The sequence below is a fragment of the Simochromis diagramma genome, unplaced genomic scaffold (genome assembly GCF_900408965.1).
Source record: "Simochromis diagramma unplaced genomic scaffold, fSimDia1.1 OVJJ01000302.1, whole genome shotgun sequence".
NCBI lineage: Eukaryota > Metazoa > Chordata > Actinopteri > Cichliformes > Cichlidae > Simochromis > Simochromis diagramma.
This window is the reverse complement of record NW_024386792.1, coordinates 5,114,163-5,136,689: the sequence shown is the minus strand read 5'-3', so window position 1 is coordinate 5,136,689 and position 22,527 is coordinate 5,114,163. Positions and strand designations below refer to the sequence as shown.

Sequence of the window (22,527 nt, the reverse complement as noted above, 5' to 3'; positions counted from 1 at the left end):
ATAATAATAATAATAATAGAGAATCTCAGAAGAGTCAAATAATTATTTTATTCTCAAAAATACAAACATTTAGAAGGCAGACAAGCTAAAACATGAATAAACACACACGAGGGAAATAAACACATCAGCCAATGTATTCAACGAGCTGCCGGAGCTGTTCACAGTTCTTCACAACTGCCGGCAACGACAGCAAGGTCTGTGAGGCAAAAAGGAAAAAGCAGCACATTATGGCAAACATCCAAACAGACGCTGCGGTTTACAGAATATGTTCCATGGTATGAAACATTTCTCACCTCCCGAACTCTGTTGATCATGTTGTTTAATATCTGAAGCTCGTTCTCACTTTTCTGCTGGTTGCTCTGATAGATGATTTGCTGTAAGAGATTAACATCCTCATGAACGCTCACATGGCTGGCAAGAAGACCATCTAATGTTCCTCTAAGTCAATAAATACTGTGTGAATGCTGATATGTAGTCAGGAACGCGATTGATGCCGGGTACGGTCAGGACTTACATGTCTCTTTGCCCTTTCAAGAATTTTTACTTTGGCCTGCTCGGCTTCCTGAAGACTGGCCTTCAGTCTCTCCACCTGGGGATCAAATGGGAGTTTATGAGAAAAGAGGAGGAGGGGGGGGTCCCTTTAAGCTGCAGTGTTTCCTCAACAACAGGCTGAAAAGTCAAGTTTACTTATAAGCACATTTAAAAACAGCTGCTGTTGACCAAAGTGCTGTACAACTTAAGTAACATAATAAAACCATAAAACTGATCTAACAAGAAAACATGAGTTTAAAAAAAAAAAAAAAAAAAAAATCCAAACTGTCAATTTTAAAACTTGAAAACTATGGAAATTTGTAATAAATAATGATTCTGATAAATCATACCTCTTTCAATGACTTGATGTTCTCTTCCATGAAATGTTCCGGTTTAGTCGACTGGCCGCCAGCTTTCCTCAATTCATCCCGAAGGAATTCAGACTCCACCTTCGACTGCTGGAGAGCGCGACGAAGCTCAGTGATTTCCCTTCTCAATTCCTGGAGAAAACGTTCATTTGCATTTAGACAATAATAACTACAAGAATACGAAGTAGCTTAGAAACACCGGCAGTATTATTTTGGTGCCTTACATTATTGTCAGTCTTCTGTTTATTTAGGATTTCCTGTGTGTCTTGCACTTCAACTATCAACTTAGCCAGCGTTTTCTCATCCTGAAAAAAAAAAATAAATGAAACTTCAGCGTTTTTCTCTTCCATCGGTCAGCCGTCCTCCGCACCCATCCTGATCTTTCTTATCACAGATGAATAGAGGAAAAAAGATGTCCAGCAAAAGTCATCCTTACCTGAGTTTTCTGCTGCAGAGCCTGATTTGCCTTCTCGACCAGCTGACTCAGACGGCTGAGTTGATGCTTGAGCTCAAAAACCTCAGCTTCGTGTCCGTTCTTTGCAGCACGCTGCTCCACCTGCAGGCCACAGCTGGAATAACACATCAGATAACAGTTGGGGGGGTTTAAAAAGAAAAAAGCAACAAGATAATTGGATTACATTTGATGTTAATGTACAAAACAACTTTCGAAAAAATCATTTATTTCACACTTTGTTTTTAAAAAAAAAAAAAAAAATGAAATAAAATAAAATAATAATTAAAAAAAAAAATAAAAAAAAAATTACATTACAGCTTACATTTGGCCATGCAGCTCCTCAAGCTGAGCGTCTCTGCGCTGCTGCACCAGCTTCAGAGTGCTGACGAGCTCGGTGACGGTGCTGCCCAGGCCAGTAAGCAGCTCCGCCAGGTGGCTCTGCTCCTCTTCCTCTGGTTCAATCTCGACTGTGCTCATATTCTTTTTAGGAGTGATGGCTGCGATGCGGGTGAAGGCGCTCGTCTCGCTGAACAAAGCTTCACGCTGTGGCTCGAGAGTGTCTGAAGGGACTGAAGAGAAAGTAAAACTTAGCTGTTTTTTATTATTATAATTACATTTTAGACTTTTATTATCTGTTCCATTTTTTTTTATTACAGTCCCTGGTGGCTGTGCAGATATATTCCCACCTGAAAATGATTCCTATAAGAAAAACCTCCTTTATCCAAGGGAAAAACAGGATGAATTGAAGTGCATGTGTAGCTCATATAGAAAAGTTGGTAAGAAAAGGACCATTGAAGAAAGAATTTTTATATTATGCAATCATATTATTGATGCCTCCTTGAAAAAAGAAAAAGACCCAGTTCTTTTGTTTTTTGGTAATGCACCACTAAGCCTTCAAACAATGAAATGAATACCTCCTTTTCATAAAGGAGACACATACGACATGCTGAGCACGTATTCAAATCATGTTTGAGACATTCAAATCACACTGCTCTCTGAGGGAATCTCAGCGTGACTATTTAAAGAGACTTGCTTGCAGCTGTTTAACAACATAATTACGCTGGACCACATTACAAGTGAACTAAACACTTTTTGAATTTGGAATTTGAATAGTTTGATCTTCATCAAACTACAGACAGCGTAATCTGTATAAACAAACAGCTGTACTTTCCATGTGAAAACACACAGTGATTATTCATAGGCCTAAAAAAGAAAGTGAACCTCCGTGCTAACAACTTTCACAGAAGTCAAGTGTTTGTGGATTGTGATTTGCAGGAGGTGCCTCACTAACACGACTATGTAAAGTCTGGTTACTGAGAAAGCCTGTTCTTCTTAATGAGTCGCCGCAGCACCGTAGATGAAGCGTTACAAGCTAGAAAAGGTGCTCATCACTCCACAAGTGGATGCAAAGATCCCCATGGCAACTTGTAAGGCTAAAGAAAACCCCAAAAGTAGGAACATATGCATGAAATCTCATGTGTCGACTTTAAGGAAGATACAGCAAAGGAATGTGCTGTTATCCAAAAAGACAGGTCACTATGGGACGATGTTATGTGGACAAATGAAATGACAAGTCTGGAGGAAACATGCCATCACACACCACCAGGAGGGATCAGCCCGGGTGCAACACCGGGGTCTGACAGTTCAGGTATTGGCTCAGAGTCCTGACCTTAACCCAGGTGAGATGTGGTAACCTGATCAACTGAAAGAGTGGAAGCTTCATTAGCAGTTACAATAACATCTGATGGAGCTTGTTGCTACTAAAATGAGATTCTATAAGTGACTAAATTCAACCAGCTCGACCATGTTTTCCAGCTTCAACTCTGTGTTTGAGTGAGTGAGTGATGTGATCAGAATCACAGTGCCTCCTGTTGTGTTTAGGATGAAAAACAAATGCTGACACGTTATATTTTTTTAATAATCAATTTAAAAGAGAAAAAGAAAAACTAGCATGTTACTTATGAGTGAACTGACACACATGGGGGGGAACAACAGTACCTGTTTCAGCAGGAGTGTCTGTTTTGACCTCTTCCTCTCTCTCAGCAGTTGAGGCACAACGCTCCACGCTGTGGACTGACTGAGACTCTTCACACATCTGTGGTTTCTGAAAAGTAAGACATTTAAATCCAAGTGGGAAAAGACATGCAGTACTGCATCTATAGCATAAGTTCAATAGTAAATGATGTTACAACATGATTTATAAATGCTGTAAACAGTTGCTTCTGATGTCCAAATTACAACTGCAAATGTCAAGAGCTCATGGCCACAACGACGCATTCTTTTAATTTAATTTCAAAATTAAGCTTTGCATACTCTATGCATTTGCATTACTTGTTGCAGATCATCTGCACATACAGTGGAGTCCATATCAGGGCCCAATTAAACTAACACCTGTGAAATTGAGCTTCCAGCTGCATCATTTCACCATTACCAAAACTAGTAAGTTTAGACAGGCAGTCACAAAGCACTGTACACGAAGGTTAAAATAAAACATAGAACATTAAGTAATAAAATAGACAATATAAAAAATACAAAGGATAAATTGTAACTATGCTTTTAATGGGCTGTACAAAGCAAACAGAAAGGGGAAAGAAGCCTGTAACAAATACTGATATTCAATGAGCTCCATCCACAGACCTACAAATGCAGATGAATGCATGACTGATGTGAAATCGAGTTCAAGCACATGAAACAGCGTGTGGAACAAAGTTCTGCTGGGTTCTGATTAGGGGCCGGTTTAAAAAAAACATAACAATTAGAAAACAGAAAAAAAAAAAAAAAGATTTGACAATTTTAATCAAAATCCTGAAACTGACTTAAATATAAACATATTTTGCCAGAAATGTCAGAATCTCAGCTAAAACCTCACAAAACCATTTCAACAACCACCAAACAACTAAAACAGCAAAAGATTAAAGACCAAGAAAAACAGGCTCCGCAAAAGGATATAAAAGCTAAAAGCCGGCAACTCACAGATTCTGAAACTGACCAAAATTCACTGAACCAGCACCAAAAGATCAAAACTACACTTCACGTACAACTGTTTTGCTTCCACCACGATAAAAAAATAATAATAATCGCTCTCTCTCTCTGTGTGTGTGCTCGAGACCAGTTTCCAATCAAAAGTGTTTATTTTCTACTTTATTCCCTTGCATATTACGCACCTGTCTCCTGTTGTGGACAGTGTTGTCTGCCTCTCTTTTTTGTTGTTTGTTTTTCCCCCCAAAAAAAATAACTGACAAGAAACCCTAATTTCTGCTGTTCAATACTGAAGAAATTTCAACTTTTACAAATTATGCCAAATTTCAAACGCTTAACTATGCCTCTAATAAAGCGTCTGTAACTTTGCTCTGCGTCACTTCAGCAGCATCAGCTAATGTTGATATGCTGTTTCATGGTTTTCTTCAGTTCTTGATCTACTGCAGAATATTTTCAAGGGATTTATCTGCTATAACAGACCGGGCCAGGAAAAACTCCTTCATATTTTCTGTTTTATCCTCAGTAACTTTGACACGATGGCATCTGCTGTGGTGCTTACACCTCTGATTAAGTCTCACAAGTGTCAGCTTTATTTTTATACCTAGAAAGTTTACACTGAGTTTATAATTCCAGAGAATCAGTCGAGTTGCTTTGGGCGTGTCATTTTCAAGCAGGAACCTCAGAAAAGCTCCTCGGGCTTAACAGGTTAAATAAAAAGTGCAATATTGTAACTGCTTTAGATTCTGTTCTTAACTTCCAAAAAGTATGTATTGAATTTAGAGGGTTCTTTCGACAGTACATACCCAAGATAAATGATCTTGGATGATAATATTTCTGACCAAGTCAAAATTAACTGAATCGAATCAAACCTTGCGAATCAGAATTGAATCGGTTGTAGGAATCAGTGACAAAACCCGGGCCTAGTTCTGATATTGTTTTACCTTTTCATCAAGTTCTTCATGGAGCTTGTTGGTCAGTCCCCTCAGTGTGTGATGCAGCAAAGTGATTTCTGTGACCGCCTGAGCCAACTTCTCTTCAAGCTCCAGGTTTGCTGTCCTGGCTCTGGACCTTGTGGCTTTAAGTTCTTCCTGCAAATTCCCGTTCTCAAGCCTCCATCACACAAACACACAGAGGCAAGTTATCATTCAGTGTGCCAACAAAATGTTAAACATCATAAGAACAATTTGCACTAAGATTTATTATTACAAACATAAGGCCATAAGGCAAAAGACTCCAATCCAGAAAAAAAAAAAAAAAATGTATGTGAGTATTAATCCTTGAACATTTTACAGTTTTTCCTGTTGATATAGACCTGCCCCCACAGCCATTCATACTACCCCATCGTAGTTAAGAACTAGAAAAGTGGGCTGTATGTAGCCCTCGATGTAAAATGAGTTTGACATCCCTGATCTAAGAAACTGAGCACAGACAGACAATTTTGTTTTGTTTAATCCGAAAGTTTTTTCAGGCTCAGTTTGGGCTTTTCAAGCACATCACCCGCAATGGCTTATTTATACTTACTTAAATTGACAAACTTCTTTCTTCAGGTCCTCACACTGGATGTTCCTCTCCCGAAGGCTCTGCAGGTTTTCCCTCAGCATACGCTCACTTTCTGCCACCTGCTCCCTCGCCAACTCGTTCTCCATCTGTAGGAACTGATGCACACAGACAGCAGGAAAATTAAACCTAACATCCTTCCCTCAAGGTTAAGTCGCATATTATTCCTGTAATAACCAAACGCCTCATGCTTCTCTGGTGTTAAATGAGACAGATACCCTCTCTAATGCTCACCTCGTTCATTTCCCGCACACCACTGAGCTGTGTACAGACATCCTGGAGCTGCTGGATCTGCAGACTCTGAGACTGTGAGAGGGACTGCAGCTGGCTGAGCTGCTCCTCACTCTGAGCCAGAGCCCGACTCAACTCGCACACCCGCTGCTCCGACTGACCCAGGGATGCCTCCAAGCTGGACAAGGTCAAAAAGAAAAAACACAGCAGTATTCGGATATATACTGCAACATTTATGTAAAATTATAGTAAAAATGTAACCACTGGTTACATTTTTCTTCTTTCCAAGTCTTCTTTTTTAATTTAATTTATTTTATCCTTTACTATTAACCAACACTTACTCATTTGCTCGATCTTTAGCCTCTTGTTTGTCTTTCCACGACTCCTGCAACCTTGAATAAAAACAAAATAAGGCCTATTTTAAAGCACATGCTGCAATTCAGGGCTTTTTTTGGCCTTTCAAAGTTTACCCTGTTAACAAGTAACCACCAACCCAGTGTTCACTTCCATTTTTAAATTTCTATGCTTGATTTCTGTCATCAATAAGGAGCATCATACTTTGTAGTCTCAGCAGCCAGGGCCTGCTCCAAGAAAGTGTAGGATGCCAGCGTGGAGGAAACTGTAGCAGACAGCTCCGTCACCTTCCTCTCTAGCTGACCCGTCTCTTCTTCTTTTTCAGTCAACTTCTCTCGCAGTACACCCATCTCTGGATTTATTTATTTTAAAAAAAAGTTTAAGTCCATAGGTTGTCAAGAAAGAAAGCATTTTGAAAAAGAGGGAGCGAAATAGCCAGAGAGTTATTTCAGTTTTTACCTGATGTCAGAATTGTCACCTGCAGACTTAAATCTCCAATCTGCTCCCTGGCAGCTTGGAAATTTGAATGAGTTTCATTCAGTTCTTCTTCAATCTGATGAGGTTTTTTTTAAGCATATGAATAATTTTAATCAGACATGTTGACTACAGGTACAAGGCTGTAAATATCCTGAATATAACAGATGCCTTACCTGCTCTCGCTCTTCAACAGCTTGGTCTCTTGCAGACATGTGCTCATCTCTCTCTCTCAAAGCAGCGGCAGCTTTCTCGTTCAGCTTCAGGAGCATGGGAGCAGTTTTGTGCAGAAGGCTCCTGACCATGAAGAGCTATAAACAGATGGCATTAGCATCAACGCATTATCACATTTTAACAGAGCAGTAAATTCTCTAATAGTGAAGGCTGTATTAAAGCACCTAAAGTTTCAACTAAACAACATTAGAACACATTAAATGGAATTCCAAACCGAATTTTAGAAAAAGGTACACTGCAAGAAGAAAATAATAATAATAATAATAATAATAATAATAATAATAATAATAATAATCTCACCACTAGATGGCAGTAGATTACAGCCAACTGAATTCTGTTTTCTTACACCACCTAATTCAAGTGCATAATCGTAGCTACAGTGACCACTATAGGATATACATGTTTATAAAATAAACATAAAAAGACAAAATATTGAGCAGAACCCCAGTGACTTCTGTGTCACCTTCATAATCTCCCTTTCTGCAGTTCCTTTCATCTACTGTGCAAAGATCTACTCTTGTTTTATCCAGAGGCCGGTCACATCGTCTCTTTCGTTCACATTTTCACTCCTTTAGTGAAGGAAACCACTTCTCAGATAATAAAACATAGGTGTGATCTTTTATATCTTGAGTCTGAAGGTGCAGACAGAAAATGCAACTTGCCTCCATGGCACAAGACACGAACGGCAACAAACAGATATGGAGCTTGTCTGAGTCTTTGGCGTGCTACGTATGCAGCCGGTCTGCAGCCACATACATAAAACATGATTAGCTGATGTCCATCTCGGCCACTGTATTCAACATGGCCAGGCAACACAGGGGCTTCCACAAACCAGCACATGCTCCTATGTATTTTATTTCCAGTTTTACGAGAGCGTATCAATTTGTTGGAAGACATAATTATACACTTCAATGTATACTTATGAGTAAAAAATGACTGACTGTACCTTTAAACAGCAGTATTATGTACAGGATGCTCATGTGGTGGATTTTACACCAAAGCCTCGTGTTTTTAGAAACCCACAAATTACAACAGCAGTAAACACCATTCAAACGGAGCCACTGTGCTGCTATCAATGTCACTCAGATTAAACTAAAAATGAAAACATAAGAACTGGAACCAAAACACTGGTTCTTTGTTTCTTTGCCATCATATAGAAACTGCTGTGATACATGTTCATTGACTGTCATAGTTCAAGGTTTTTAGTATGAGCGTACCTCTTTCATCAAAGCGGACTGTTCATCCATGGTTTCAGACAAAAGATCTGAAGCAGAGTCCAGGGTTGCATTATAAGCCTTGTTTAACACAACCTGCATTAGTAAAGACAAAAAAGAAACAAAGAAATGACACTCACATATTACTTTAAATACAATTATTATTGAGCTGTTTATTTTTTGGCTTGTTTTCTGTACCAGTTCTGGATAGCTCTGGTTTAGGGCGGCCAGCAGCTCTTGCTGAGACCCCACACTCTTCTCCAGAAGTGAAATTTCTGTGGCACAGTGTGTCCTCAGCTGTTCCATCGCACTGAAAGCCTGACAACACACAGCCACACATTTAATACCCCTGGAACAAATAATCCTCTTAAACACACAGCCAGCATAACTTCTGCAGATATTTTTATATGTTCCAGAAAAACTGTTGGTCAGCTAAAGCAGAGGTGTTTACACAGTGAGCTATGTTTAACAGACAGAGAGGTTTTTTGTGTCACAAAGGTGGCTCTCTTTTTAACCTGGCTAGATCACCACAGTAACTTATGCTAAACACATTACCTGGAAACGCAACCTTTGAACTGATTCTAGTATGCTTTAAGTGCTACTTTTTGCTTAAATTGAAATAAACAGCAGCACTGAGCAGTAACATAAACACAATTTAACAAATTTACCACATTAATGATTCTCGGCAGCATTACTGTTATCTTATTTTTCACACTAATGTCCATTTTACTATATTTTTCAATAACGTTTATAGATCTCCATTACCCAATGCTCTGAGCACAACCTGCTCCAATCAGACATTCTCAATAGACTTATGCAGAAGAAGAATGGCAGATAAATGCTCCCTTTAATGTGATTGCGAACAGAGCCTGAAGCAGGAAGCCTGGATTAACAAAGAAAGATGAGAACCAGCTTCATCTCTCACTGGGGTTTTAGGTTTTGTCAAGCCAGCTAACGCAAAGAACGGCTGGCTGTATTGAACGTGCTTCATAGTACACCCTTCTCCTCAGGAGGTTGCCGTTCCTCTACATTTAGACTAAACAACTAAAAACACCCCAAAAGGACTTACTGCCTCCTTTGCTGTGAAGGCTTCTTCCATTTGAGTCCTCATGTCATTTCTCTGATGAAGAGCTTCTTTGACCTTCTGCATCATTCTGCTCTGTATGTCCTTTGATTTCTCAAGTAGAGACTTCATGTGCCCATACTAAAAACAACATGAGAAAAATATACCTCAACTCAGTTGTAGCACATAATCATGTTACACTAACAACTTAAGCCATAAATAACTGGTGAATAATTACAAAAACAAGCATACTGTTTAACTTGTATGAGACAGAATGAGGTAACATGTTGTACGTACATGTGAAATGAGGCTTTGATGGTCCTCTCTGACTATGTCACCAATTTCATTCATGTTAGAGAGAGCAGCGTCTGTGTCACTTCTGACAGAAGTCTGTTGGGACAAATACACACACTTTACTCTTAGTAAAGAAAATATTGACTATCTCAATACACACACACACAAAAAAAAAAAAAAAAAAAAAAAGCCAGTGAGACGTGTTTGAGCATTATATCCCAGTTTAAACAACATGAGCTGTGTGGTTGTTTGTGACTTACCATGGTGACCTTCATGTCTTGCAGACTCTGGATAAGGTTTTGTAGAGAACTCCCATCAAGCTCCAACTCCCCAATCCGACTCAAAGCTTCCACATACAGGTCTCTATACATTGTGGTCTAGATATAAAATATAAACAACTGACTACTTAAGCAGTAATCCTTTGTTATATAATGAGATCAGAGTTGAAAGCTTCCGTTTGAGGAATATTTTAAGCTGTGACATCTGCGAAACTACTCTAATAGAGTCCAAAAATCTAAATATAGAGTAGAAAATGAGCATAACAGGTCTCCTTTAAACAAAATGTAGATGTCAACAGTTACCTGACTGAGTTCGGTGTGGTCTGTCTGCACGAGTTTCTCCCGGAGGTCTGAAGGAGCAGGGCCTGCAAGCGGACGTCCTTGTGCCCTCGCTGCAGTCAGCTGTTGCACCAGGGCCTCAACCATCGTCATGCTAGACATTAACCTCTGTTCCAGCTCCTGTCTTGGGAGGGACTCCAAGCTGCCTGGAGGTAAACTGGAAAACCAATGAAAGAATACTGAGAGGCAAACAAAGAAAATACTAAAAGCAGATTTAGCTTCATCTATACTCACAACTGTTGAATAAATGACCAATTTACAATGGGCACTTACTTCCAGAGGAGCGGGTCAGTCATAGTGCAGGAATCAGCCACAGAGAATTCTCTCTTCCTCTCAAACAGGCCAGAAGTATTGAGGCTGTGGTCAACCAGTTTCAGAGGACTACTGCCCACACAGACACTGTGAGACTTTACAGGAGCAGCTTTGGCTGGAGGGGCAGGAGGTGGAGCAGGAGCAGAGACAGCAGCAGGGCCCATCTTTCCAGACGCCATCATGAGGAACTCTGCCATTTGTCGAAGCTGCTGCTGAAACGGACCATCGGAAATCAGTGGGAAATTCAGCAGTGGTTTCTCAGCTTCAGTCTGAGGCTCTGCAGAGACTTTCTGTCCCAAATCCTTAACTGGCTCCCCGAGTGGGCTCAGACCAGGATTCTGACCCAGGGCGGTGGAGTTTAACAGAGGATGAGGCATTGGGCTTTCCAGTTGCTCTGCCCACAACCCAGCACGGTCAGCATTAAGAGGAGCAAACAAGGTTTTCTCACCCTCAATAGCAGAGTCATCAGCTGCAAACTTGCCTTGAGCAGGATCCCCAAAAGTCTTTAAAAAAGACAGAGAAGCTCTCCTAACGGGACTAAACATTCCCAACTCCAAAGCTGAGGCAACCGAGGGACACTCCGACAGCGCTTTCAGTACATCAGTAAGGTTCTCTGCATGAGATTTTTCTGCAGAGTTACAAAGAGCAGGTGCATTTCCAGATGAGCCAATGGCACTGTCTTTTTCCTCACTGGATTCAGCGGGTCCTCTGGTGGAGTTCACTTCAGAGACATGCTCCTCTTGGTCTTGCTGTTGCACTTCCACAGCTGAAGGGCTCTCTGCAGAACCTGCAAGTTGACTGCAGTCAGAAATCTGAGTATTCTGAACCACGAGAGGCAATGCACTGTCAGCAGGATTCATGGTACAGTTAAGCATTTCTTGCCCTTTGCATTTTACAGTTTCAGTATCCAAAGCTTTTAAAGATCCATTAGCCACCAGAGATCTGCTAACAGCTGATGGGTCAGTAGCTACCACAGCTTCACCATTGTTCTGTTGGCTGTTAGCATCTTCAAAGGCATCTTGACAATAATCATGTGTGTTGGAAGTGAACAGATAGTTTTCACTGAGGGGACAGATTACAATCTGGTCCTCATGCAGAAGGGATGTCTTCTTCTTGGGAAATTGGGCCTCATCTAATTTTTCATCTTCAGCTGGAATACAACAATCAGCTGTGACACCACCTTGGCTCCCAGCCTGCCTATCAGATACCACTGGCCTACCACTGTAGTGTCTGGCCATTACATCCTCAGTGCTGTCTGTCAATGCTTCCTGGGTAGTCAAAAGACTGTCACATGGAGCTGATGAATGAGTCTGAACATTACAGTATGGATGATCAAAGTGACCAATTGTATTATCATTTTGTAAATCACAGTCACCAGCTATTTCAGTTGAATCTATGGCATAGCCATGTGTCTCACTGCTGCTAACAGTATGGTCGGCTGGTAGAACAACGGACTCTTCTCTTGGAATTTCAATCTCTCCTCCAGTGCAGTCCAGTGATTTAAAGGTCAGTCCATTAGCACGTTTTTCTGAACCACGTGTTGTCTCAGATAAAGCCTTAATGACAGGATCAACACCACCATCATGGCTACAGTATGGATGATCAGCATGTTCCTCTTGACACTGCTGGTCAAAGTCACCGAAGCAGTTAGTCAAATTTATACTGTCATACTCTAGAGGAGCACCAAGCTCTTCCTTGGGCAGAGGAATGGTTTCGTTGTGTAATCTGGTGGCATCTGAAACTTCCACCTCACCTCCATCACAAAGGAAGGATTTCCAAGTGAGATCTGCCTTTCCACTGCAGTCACTCTGAAAAGCTGTTGATTCTTCTGTGGCTTGTTTGTTATCCAGATCACAAGAAGCCGGTGTAGTGCTGTCAGTTTCACAGGGAAGTGCTGCGCTGATGTTAACAGAGTAAGTGTCACTCTTCTCGAGAACATGATAGGGATGTTCGATGTGATCAGAGCATGACTCCATTACCACACTGTCAGAGATGATGCCATCTTCAGATTCAGTGTTAGATGTACCCTGGTCCGTAGATAAAATAATACTCTCCTCTGCATGCAGTAAAGAGCCTAATATCTCAACTTCACCACCAGCACAAGTGAAGGATTTAAATGTTATATCTGAAAGTCCACAAGCAATCTGAGTAGTTGTTGTATCAGTTTTTGGAAGATTGGTTTGTATCATTTTGGTGGATGGAGAAGAGTACAGCTGGGGTTCTTGTTCACTCGGTGGAAGATCACCCTATTAATTAAAATAAGTAGTGGTTAAAAAACAGCACCAAAAAAAAGAGAGAAAAAAAGACATATTTGTAAGTATTAGTGTATACCCACCATTGTCATTTTGCCAGCATCGCTACTGATCTGTGATTTTGATCTGAACTTCGATGAGGGAGTCGACAAGTGCAGAATCTCATTGTCCAGACTTCTTAGAGGGGTACGCTCGCTGGATCGGCTGGAGAGCTACCATCAACAAAGGTTGAATTGTCCATTAACTAATATGCTCAGAGATAACACTGTACAGTATGCACAACTGAGTACAAAAGTCTTACCAAGCCTTCCCCTGTGGAACTTGAACTCCTGGAAGCCATTACTCTGAAGTTCTCAGAAAACTATGTTTACAACCGGAGGACAAAATCAGGAAGACAAAAGATGTCATATTTTACCAGTTTGATTTAAATGCGGATTAATCTATTTGGCTGTAAAAACCAATAGCTCCCCATTAAAATAGTTGGTTTTCCATGCGAGTGCTAAAACAGGGTCTTGCTCCTCATACTAGAGAATGATGTCATTTCAAGGCAAGTTACGAAAGACAAACCCCAGTTCTCCTTGACTGCAAAAACTTTCCGGAATTTAATCACGATCACGAGACTTCAACAGTTTGTATAAGACAAGTTAGTCGGAACTTTTTAAACATTTCGTTTGTGCAGAGAGAGTCTGTTAAGTTCAAATTAGCCCCATCATAACCCCTTGTGTGGATGTTGTCTTCTTGTTATGAAGGTTTCTTCCGGGGCAGAAACAAAAGGAAAGACGATTACAGCAAACAACCATGTTGCAGAGTTTAACTGTTGTTTTACGATAGACAATGCGAGAATGCTCTTTCAAATCCTGCCCAGAGATCTGCTTGTCGTGTCAAACTAGCTGAGAAGCTCACATACTGACATGGCGTTACGTATTGGCCTAGTTGACAAGAATAGGCCATTTCAAGCATTAATTTAATAACTTCGAAAATCAATGTGAGAATTCACAGAATTCTAAAATTCACAGAAAGTGTTGCTAAGAGTGAATACTGCAAGGGCGTAAACTACAGTTTAAGAGACCGGTACCAGTCGATAGCTACCCGTAAATTGCACTCACTCTAGTTACTTCTAACAAAGGCACTTAATTAATAGCTTAGCTGTCCGAAGCAAACGCCCTTAAATCATGTAAAAGTATTTTACCTTTTAAATTTTACCAGCTAACTTCAACCAGCGTTTTAACAGAGACGAGGACAGGGTAAACAAATCTTGTATTGAACTACCATCCACCGCGTTTGATTCAAAAACACGAATAGCAGCGCTGTTATTGGTCCACTTCTCTTCTTCGTTGGTTGAGAGAAGCACTAGATGGTTGAGATCTGTACCTTTACTCACTGCTGCCTCCTTCGGGAAAATAATGTAATTGCTACAGCATGTTCCTGTTGCTGACAGAAAATTTACACTTTTATGTTGGCTCTTAAGTATCTTTGTTTTTTTGTATTGTTTTGTTTTATGTCAGCGTTTTATTAAAACTTCGTGTCTGCATAAAAAAATAATATCTGACTCTTCAGTTATTTCCACTGCCTTCTTATATATTGCTTTACAAGCTGGAAGCCATGTAGTTACATGGAAAAATGACCCATAAATCACCCTTTTTTGGGAAACAAGTGTAGGAGCAGAGAGTGATACGTATGCTCCATGAGTCTGGACAATGACACAGTTTTGTTTAGCTTTGGTGTCTACCAAACCAGCCATCCACCCAAACAATATTTCAGTTCTTCTTTTAGCTGCATCCCACCATCTGCCTAGCATCGTCTTCTGTGTCATCAACAATGACCGCTCTGCAGTCAGAGTCAAAATAAGCTTTATTGTCAAAGACCATATGTACAGTCATACACAGGAATCTGAAACTGCAATGTTCCCATGGCCCTCAGTGTACACTAAAACAATATAAAGATAAAAAGATAAAAATAAAATAGGAGTCTTATGTACAACACAATGCAATACAATACAATCTTATATAAACAGCAGTGTGCAACACAATCATAGTGATTGTGGGTAAGTTTCGGGGGGCTGGGGGGCGCAGTCAGTGAAAAGGCAATGGTGGTGGTTTGGGGGTGGAGGGTTCAGAGGGAAGAGGTGAATGCAGGTCTGGAGTTCGTGTATGTGAGCATGGAGTGAATTCAGCATCCTGACAGCCTGATGGACGAAGCTGTGTCTCAGCCCGGAGGCTCTTCAGTCTCCTTCCTGATGGCAGCAAACTGAAGAAGTTATTGGACGGATGAGTGGAGGCACCTGTAATGCAGTGAAAATGACGGCCCCAACACCAACAGCGTTTTATAGGTTTTTTTATTTGCGCTGGTTTTTCACTTGGCAACTTTCCAGCTGCCCTGCTTGTAGTACACACAACCATACACCTCAGGTCCTGGCACATCTTTTACAGGGGAGCCTCCCCTGACACGGCACCCTGAACCCCCTTCTCCACCCCTCCCCTGCAGCTGAGCCACAAACCACACCCTGCCACAATAACATTTTTGCTTTAAATACAGTTAATAATATGCATCAAGCAGGCAAATGTTTTTAAAGCCGTATTTTGGGGTAAAGTCCCATTTTAAGTGTCTTTCTCATATTTTATTGGTGATGTTATACATGCAACCTTTATGATGTGGTGACTGCAGAAAATAAATATGATAATTCTTCCAGTAGTGTTTGAATGCACCACATGGCCCGGGCATTTCTGTGTGGAGTTTGCATCTTCTTCCCACAACTGCCTGATGGATGGCCTAGATTTTCAGTGTTTCACATTTTTCGGCTGAAATCGTTCCACCATGAACTCAAGTGCCCTCACACAGCTCTGCATAAAACACCACAAATCACTTTCATGTAGTGTGCTTTTCTTCCTCTCTTAGATCTGTATTATACAATATTGGAAAAGTCTGTCAAAATGGCACTGAAAGATCAGAAGTGTGTTGAGATTATTGTGTGAATCTACAATGTAAAATACGCACTTTTATAAATACTTAGCAAGAAGCTAAAGGGATAATAAAGTACAGAGAAGCAGGAACAGATCAATTAGGGGGGAGGTAATAGAAGCCTGATGAAAGGGAGGAACAAATAAATCATGACATTACAAGATGTCAGTGGACTAAAGTGGGGTCCCTCCACATCATCTAAAGAGCCATGGACCCTTTTTCCTACTGTGCTTCTACTGTCCTTGCTCACTGATTAAGTCATGAATCTTTCTGTTGAATCATTTGTTGACTCTTCTTGTCCCACGAGGGCCTCCTTGAGAGTGTTTATGAATCTTATGAGGCTCTGTGGCCCGTTTCATTGCCCAAAGACAATTATAACACAACACAGCCTCCTTATTTCACTGATGTATCCTAATAACACATAAATTAAAGGACTGTCTCTCGAGAAAACAAGAAGAGCTAGCAGCTAACCCACTCCAAGGCTAACCGTTTGCAAAAAGAAGAAAGAAAAGAAATTAAACTCTGTTTGTGCAACTACTTACATTTTTTTCCAATTTGTAAATACTTTTTAAAGACAAACAGAAAAAAGGGGCATTTGTTTTTTAAGTAAATATCTTATTTAATTATCCAATACAACTTTGAATATACAATGCCTCATTATTCTTCTGTCTGATTTTAAGTAAGCCAATATGATTTACAAATAAAAGTTTGCCAGCAAAGAATTTAGATTGAAATACCAAAAAGAAAGGAACAAACAAGAGAGTGTTTTTGTGTCACATGAAAGGCTCCTCTCTTCAGCTCAAAATCCATCAATGAAAAAGTTTCTCATACTGAAGCAATGTGCGGCTCTACAGGTTTTACCTGCAGCACCTCTGCAAAGCCTTGTCCAAACCAGCAGGTGATGTCAGCCGTGTCAAGGGTGAAGAAAAAGAGTCTGTCCTTGCAGCGAGTCCTCCTGTAGACGGATCGGGGGTCTGCTGACAGGACCCCTCTGATGGCAGCGACTGCCTCCTCTGTACTGCGCAGAAACTTAAACCGGGGTCTGTGGCTTTCAGACAGTCCTGTGTGTTACACAAGTTTGTTTTTCAGTCTCTCTGCTCACATATGAATGAAGGCTTTCACATTAATTACTGATACAACAGTGCCCCCTTATGGAGACAAACATACAGTGCATCTGGAAAGTATTCACAGCGCTTCACTTGTTCCACATTGTGTCAGCTTACAGGCTTATTCCAAAATGGATTAAATTCATTTCCAACTCAAAATTCTACACACAAACCACCATGATGACCAAGTGAAACAAAATGCTTGAAAAATAAAAAACAAATATATAGCATGTACATAAGTTATCACAGCCTTTGCCATGAAACTCAAAATTAACCTCAGATTCCACTGATCATCTGTCAGATGTTTCTACAGCTTGACTGGATATGATTTAGAAAGGCACACACCTGTCCACATACCGTAAGGTACTATAGTTGTTGGTGGATGTCAGAGCACAAACCAAGCCACAGAAAGATTTCTGCAGCATTAAAAGGTTCCAGTGAGCACAGTGAGCTCATCATGCGTAAATGGAAGAAGTGTGGAACCACCAGGACTCTTCCAACAGCTGACCGCACGGCCTTCCTGGGTCATCAGAGCAGAAGGGCCTTAGTCAGGGAGGTGTCCAAGAACCTAACTGTCACTCCTACAGAGCTCCAGTGTTGCTCTGTGGAGAGAGGAGAACTTTCCAAAAGGACAGACATTTCTGCAGCATGAGACTTATATGGTGGAGTGTCCAAAGGGAAGCCAGTCTTCAAAGGCTGATGACAGCCCACATGGAGTTGCCCAAAGATGCCTAAAAGACTCTCAGACCTTGTGCACCGTCATTCTCCATTCAACCTGACAGCTTGTGGGGCACTGCAAAGAAGAACTGGAAGAAACTGTCCCCAAATAGGTGTACCAATCATGTAGCATCATACTCAAAAAGACCCGAAGCTGCCAAAGGTGCTTCGACAAAGTATTGAGCAAAGGCTATGAATACTTATGAACACTTTTGTTTTTTATTTTTAATAAATGTAGTTAATTTCTGAATTAATTTAATGAATTGCAAGCCAACATTTATCCCTTTGTCATCACAGGGTATTGTGTGTACAATTTTCAGGTGAAAACTGAATTGAATCCATTTTATAATAAGTCTGTAACAAAATATGAAAACAGTGAAGCGCTGTGAATACTTTCCAGGTGCGCTGCATCTCCCATGATCTCAGTCATCTTACCTGACAGGTGTGCAGGGATGAATTCTGCCAGCTCCCTCTCTGCGTGAAGGCTGAATCGCACATCCAGACTTGCGACAGGAGGCTCTCTGATCCAGCCTGCGATCGTAGTGTAGGCTTCCTCTCCGTAGCAGGGATGGTCTACTTCCAACAAAGGTGGTTTAGTTTTAGGAGAGTCTGAACCTCGGTTCTTACTCTCAGAACTTAAGAAAACGTCTTGGTTCACAAAAGCCTTGACCTCCTCCAGCACATTACTGAGGTCTTTGGACAGAGAAAACTGAGCACTGATATGAGATGAACCTGTTGCGTTAGTATTAGTTTTTTCTTCTGGGAGGAGATTCCCCACATAATCACTCGCTGCTCCTCGATCTTCTGTGTTTAACTGCACATCTATGTCTGATCCTTCAGGGAGGTTAGTGAGGTTTCTCTTGTCCGTCATTCATTTGGTCAGTGTTTGAATTACAGGGCTCTGAGTCCTCCTCATAGCTCCTCCGGGTGTCGGGGGAGTCATACTCTGGGATATAGGGTTTGATGTCCAGGACTGGGGTGCCTGCAATCATATCAATGTCTGACAGGTGTAGAGTATCACCTAGAAAATAAAGAAATGCATTCATATTTATATACAGCTAAAACATCAACAAAACTAGGTCAGAGTTTAACCAGAGTCTGCTTAAAATAGTGAGATTTAACAAGTGTAACTATTAGTACAAGTGGAAAATTACCCTGTGCTTCAGACAGGGTTCAAGCAACAAATCAGTGCAGCTCCCTCAGAGAAATAACTCAGCTCAGATCAGTACACACACACGTGTTTAGTGACACTGACCGTGTATTTTGTCGAGCTTTGCCAGTGTTAGGCCCAACGCATTCGGTCGATGAGGACTGCGTGTCGAGTACACACCGACTCTCTGCCCATTCAGCCTGGGCGGCCTCACTTTGGCTTTGTGGCTCAGGTGGCCGTTTTTGTGGAAGAGAAAAATTATCCTGCAGAGGCCAGATGACAAAGAAAGGCAGATGATGGGAAATAGTGTTTACGTGTACATGCTTAGTTAAAATGAGTAAAAAAAATATCTTGCGAGTTGGGTAACAATATTTGGTAACGTGTTGTACACAAACACACACATGAAACCTACCAAACATGGGAGTATTGCTCCAGGCCCACCAGAGCGTGCTCCGGGTTGTTGAAGACACTCGGCAGAATTCGAAGTTCTGCCCTTGAAGGGCCACAAATAGTGGGCTGCCGGGGAGTCCCGTTCTTCACAGAAAAACAGGAACTAATGTAACCAATTGGGACCGTTTGGATGTCCCCTGCAATGATAAGAATATTAGGGTCAGGTTTTGTAACACAGACACTGTGTCTAACTTGGCCTCCAATTTATCCTTTGCACTGACTTTTATTCCACAAGTGTGTTTTGTTATTTATTTAAAATATATATATATATATATATATATAGATATATATATATATACACTGTAACCTTTTATTTTAGTGTTGAAATGATTAAATTAGTTACGGACTTGATGACAGACAATTCAAGTCTTTGGCTTTAGAGCAAAACAAATACTCTGAAGATGTCAACATGGTTTCCTTCTTTCTATTTTGGTCACATTTTAGAGGATACATGACCAACCCTGTTAGCAAAACGACACTGAAACAATGCTCACTTTTCATCTGAGTCATCATCACAGCTAAAACTTAAATTTTAAGGCTAAATTAATGTTGGAGCAAAATTAAATTCCTGATGAAACCTGACAGTGTGGTGATAATCAGTCACAGTGAAAATCAGTGCCCCCGTCTCCAAACCATTCACTCTTGCTGGTATTATTCTGCCTTTGTTCATGATTTCAGCTTTATTACAATATTAACCAATGGTGCAAAACCGATCAAGAATCACTATTCAATGCAGGGTCAGTGAAATTTAAGTTTACAGCACAGGCTTAATCACATAGTTTCAAGTATTGGTTGCTGTGTGGGAAATGATTACCCAAATACATAAGCCAATAAAAAGAAAAAGTGCCATGAGTTTCACTCATTAGCTGACTCTGCACGCTGAATATCTCTGAGCCAAAAGTGTTATTTTGGTAAGTATAATTGGCGTATTGTTATAAACAGAAACTTAAAGCAAAATAAAGCCTTCCTGAGTAGTGCTCTTTGTTTTAGGGTTTATTTTTTTCTTCCTCTTTTGGTCACACTTTATAGCACAGCACATCACTAAAGGCGTAATTCTTCTGTGGTTAAATGAAACTTTTAGGTATTTTATTTGACATTACAGTGTAATTATATTTACCTACAAATACTTAAAGGTAAGCACACAAAAACAAGTGGGTAACAAGTCAGTTGTTTGGGGGGGTTGAATAGAAAACAAAGAAATATTTATAATGTAAGTAAATGTTAGAAATGCGTAAGTACAGGCTGTACAATGTAGTGGCTTAACCTTACCCAGCAAGAGTATTTTACAGCAAAGGAGACAGATATTATATTGCAAGTCTGTACAGCACAAAGTAAAAAAGGACAATTAAATAATAGAAAAACCATCATGCACATCAACATGATGAATATTAAATAACAACATAAATAATAAAGATGTAAAAATTACAATGTAAAGTGGAAAAATATTGGCTTGCTACAAAATTAAAAGGTAATGACACACTAAAAATAGTTATGTCATAATTACAGTATAACTTGCATCTTCTTTCCTGTAAAATACCTGGAAGTTAAGCAAGTTTTAATCACTCCACAATACAGCCTGCAACACAAAAAGTACAGCATACCTATGATGTAAGATGGGAATTGTTTTAATATATTTCAGCTAAATTACCAGTACTTATATATATATATATATATATATATATATATATATATATATATATATTTATATTTATATATTAAATATTTATTTATAATATAAATCACTGTTTTCCTGTAAAAACATCTCAGTCTCTTATTCTAGTGTACTACCTTTAAGTATTTGTATATATATTTAGATTGTAATTTCAGGTAAAATACACTGAAATTCCATTTAATTGGAGGGAAATTGCGCCCTTAGTTGCGGGCTGTGTTACTTTTTTTTGGTGGATGGAGGGCTTAGTTTTTGTAATTACAAATGTTTGTGACGCTGGTGGTAGCTACCTCGCTCTAATGCTGCTGGCGACGGTGGTGAAGGTGGTGTAGGTGCTGGAGCTTTAACTTCTTCGCTGAGTCCAATCTTCGACACAGCAGCCTGAACCGCCAGCAGCTGTTTGCGATGAGCTCTAATTGCACTGTCTAGCGTCTGCCTGTTAGACAAGATGTTGAGAATGAGCGTTTAATAATAATGGGAACCCTGAAAAATACTAAAAATAAAAAAAAGGCCAATGCAAAACAGAACAAGGCGTTTCTTAAATTTGTTAAAAAAATTCTTAAAATAGCAAGAAGTCTCTCGTGAGAAAAACACGTGGCGGTGCAAAACCTACAAACATACCTCAGGTTCTTGATTTCTTTTCGCATCACAGAAACCTGCTGGTTCAGTTTATCCATGTGCTCGGAGCAGCACTCACACAGCGGACTCATCTTACTAACACAAAGACAAAAGACAGCTCTGAAACGGTGAGCTTTTAGCGGCTGTTGCTGCTGCTAAGACCGGAGAGACTTTGTCAACGCGGAAGTGCATGCTAGACTTTATTGTTGGCCAACCAAGAGTGCTGCACGCGTTAAACTGAAACAGGTCGGCTCCTCTGAATCCCCTCTGTAAGTCTGTCATTGCTGTGGGCTCGTTGGTTTGGGATTAGTTTTGCTGCCGTTTCGCTTAAATTACCCGTCCATCATTTAAAAATTAATATGTAGTTACATGTGCTGCACAAAACACGCCATGATGAAGGAATGTTTTCTACCAACAGGGGGCAGCCAAGACACGTTTAATAGTCTGCTTTTTAAATAAATAAATAAATATTGGCAAACCATAGCACAAACGAAATCAATGTAATGTCGTATATACTCAGTTGTGTTGTCTTTATTGGTACATGTGCATATCCTGCATTTGTCTAGCCCTGAATGGACTAGTTGTTCAACAGGTTTGGTTGTACACAATTTAAAAAAAAAAAAACAATGTATTGTAATTTTAGGTATTTGAAGTTAACCTCCCCTCAGCAGCTACAGGGGATCATTGCAGCTTAAGCACTAATGAATCTTTCGAAATCACTAACTATATTAATATTACACTAACATATGTAAAGTCACTGATCACTTTCTTAGATATACTTGTTCAACTTGGCAGCAACTCAGTCCATTAGGCATGCAGACGTGAATAAGATGACCTGCTGAAGTTCAAACTAAGCATAAGAATTAAGAAGAAAGTTGATCTAAGAGTGACTTTTGGTGCCAGACGATTTGGTGTTTTAAAGAGA

General features: G+C 40.2%; 2 protein-coding genes across 6 annotated transcripts; both read right to left on the bottom strand.

The window, feature by feature from the left end:
• Positions 1-27: 27 nt before the first annotated feature.
• Positions 28-14,250, bottom strand: spag5 (sperm associated antigen 5). Of its 5 annotated transcripts, XM_040023969.1 has the most exons (26): positions 14,124-14,250; positions 13,236-13,295; positions 13,018-13,146; positions 12,481-12,928; positions 10,644-11,469; positions 10,335-10,527; positions 10,014-10,130; positions 9,757-9,849; positions 9,466-9,600; positions 8,595-8,714; positions 8,400-8,492; positions 7,125-7,259; positions 6,934-7,027; positions 6,679-6,826; positions 6,462-6,512; positions 6,124-6,298; positions 5,854-5,987; positions 5,274-5,442; positions 3,352-3,457; positions 1,676-1,922; positions 1,336-1,468; positions 1,124-1,204; positions 882-1,031; positions 515-589; positions 294-374; positions 28-196 (listed from the first exon to the last, which is right to left on the bottom strand). In XM_040023969.1, exons 2-26 carry the CDS (start codon positions 13,272-13,274, stop codon positions 125-127), a joined length of 4,044 nt encoding a protein of 1,347 aa, XP_039879903.1. In that variant the 5' UTR covers positions 13,275-13,295; positions 14,124-14,250; the 3' UTR covers positions 28-124. The 5 variants fall into 5 exon arrangements, with proteins under 5 accessions (XP_039879903.1, XP_039879899.1, XP_039879902.1 ...); XM_040023965.1 differs by having other exon boundaries at positions 10,644-12,928; XM_040023968.1 differs by having other exon boundaries at positions 1,676-1,913; positions 10,644-12,928.
• A 517-nt stretch (positions 14,251-14,767) lies between these two features.
• On the bottom strand, positions 14,768-21,978 carry trmo (tRNA methyltransferase O). The gene is given in 7 exon segments (XM_040023971.1): positions 14,768-16,953; positions 18,151-18,562; positions 18,564-18,736; positions 18,971-19,128; positions 19,278-19,452; positions 21,275-21,420; positions 21,606-21,978. Coding segments are annotated over 7 exon segments (1,389 nt in total). The 5' UTR covers positions 21,695-21,978; the 3' UTR covers positions 14,768-16,717.
• Positions 21,979-22,527: the final 549 nt, after the last annotated feature.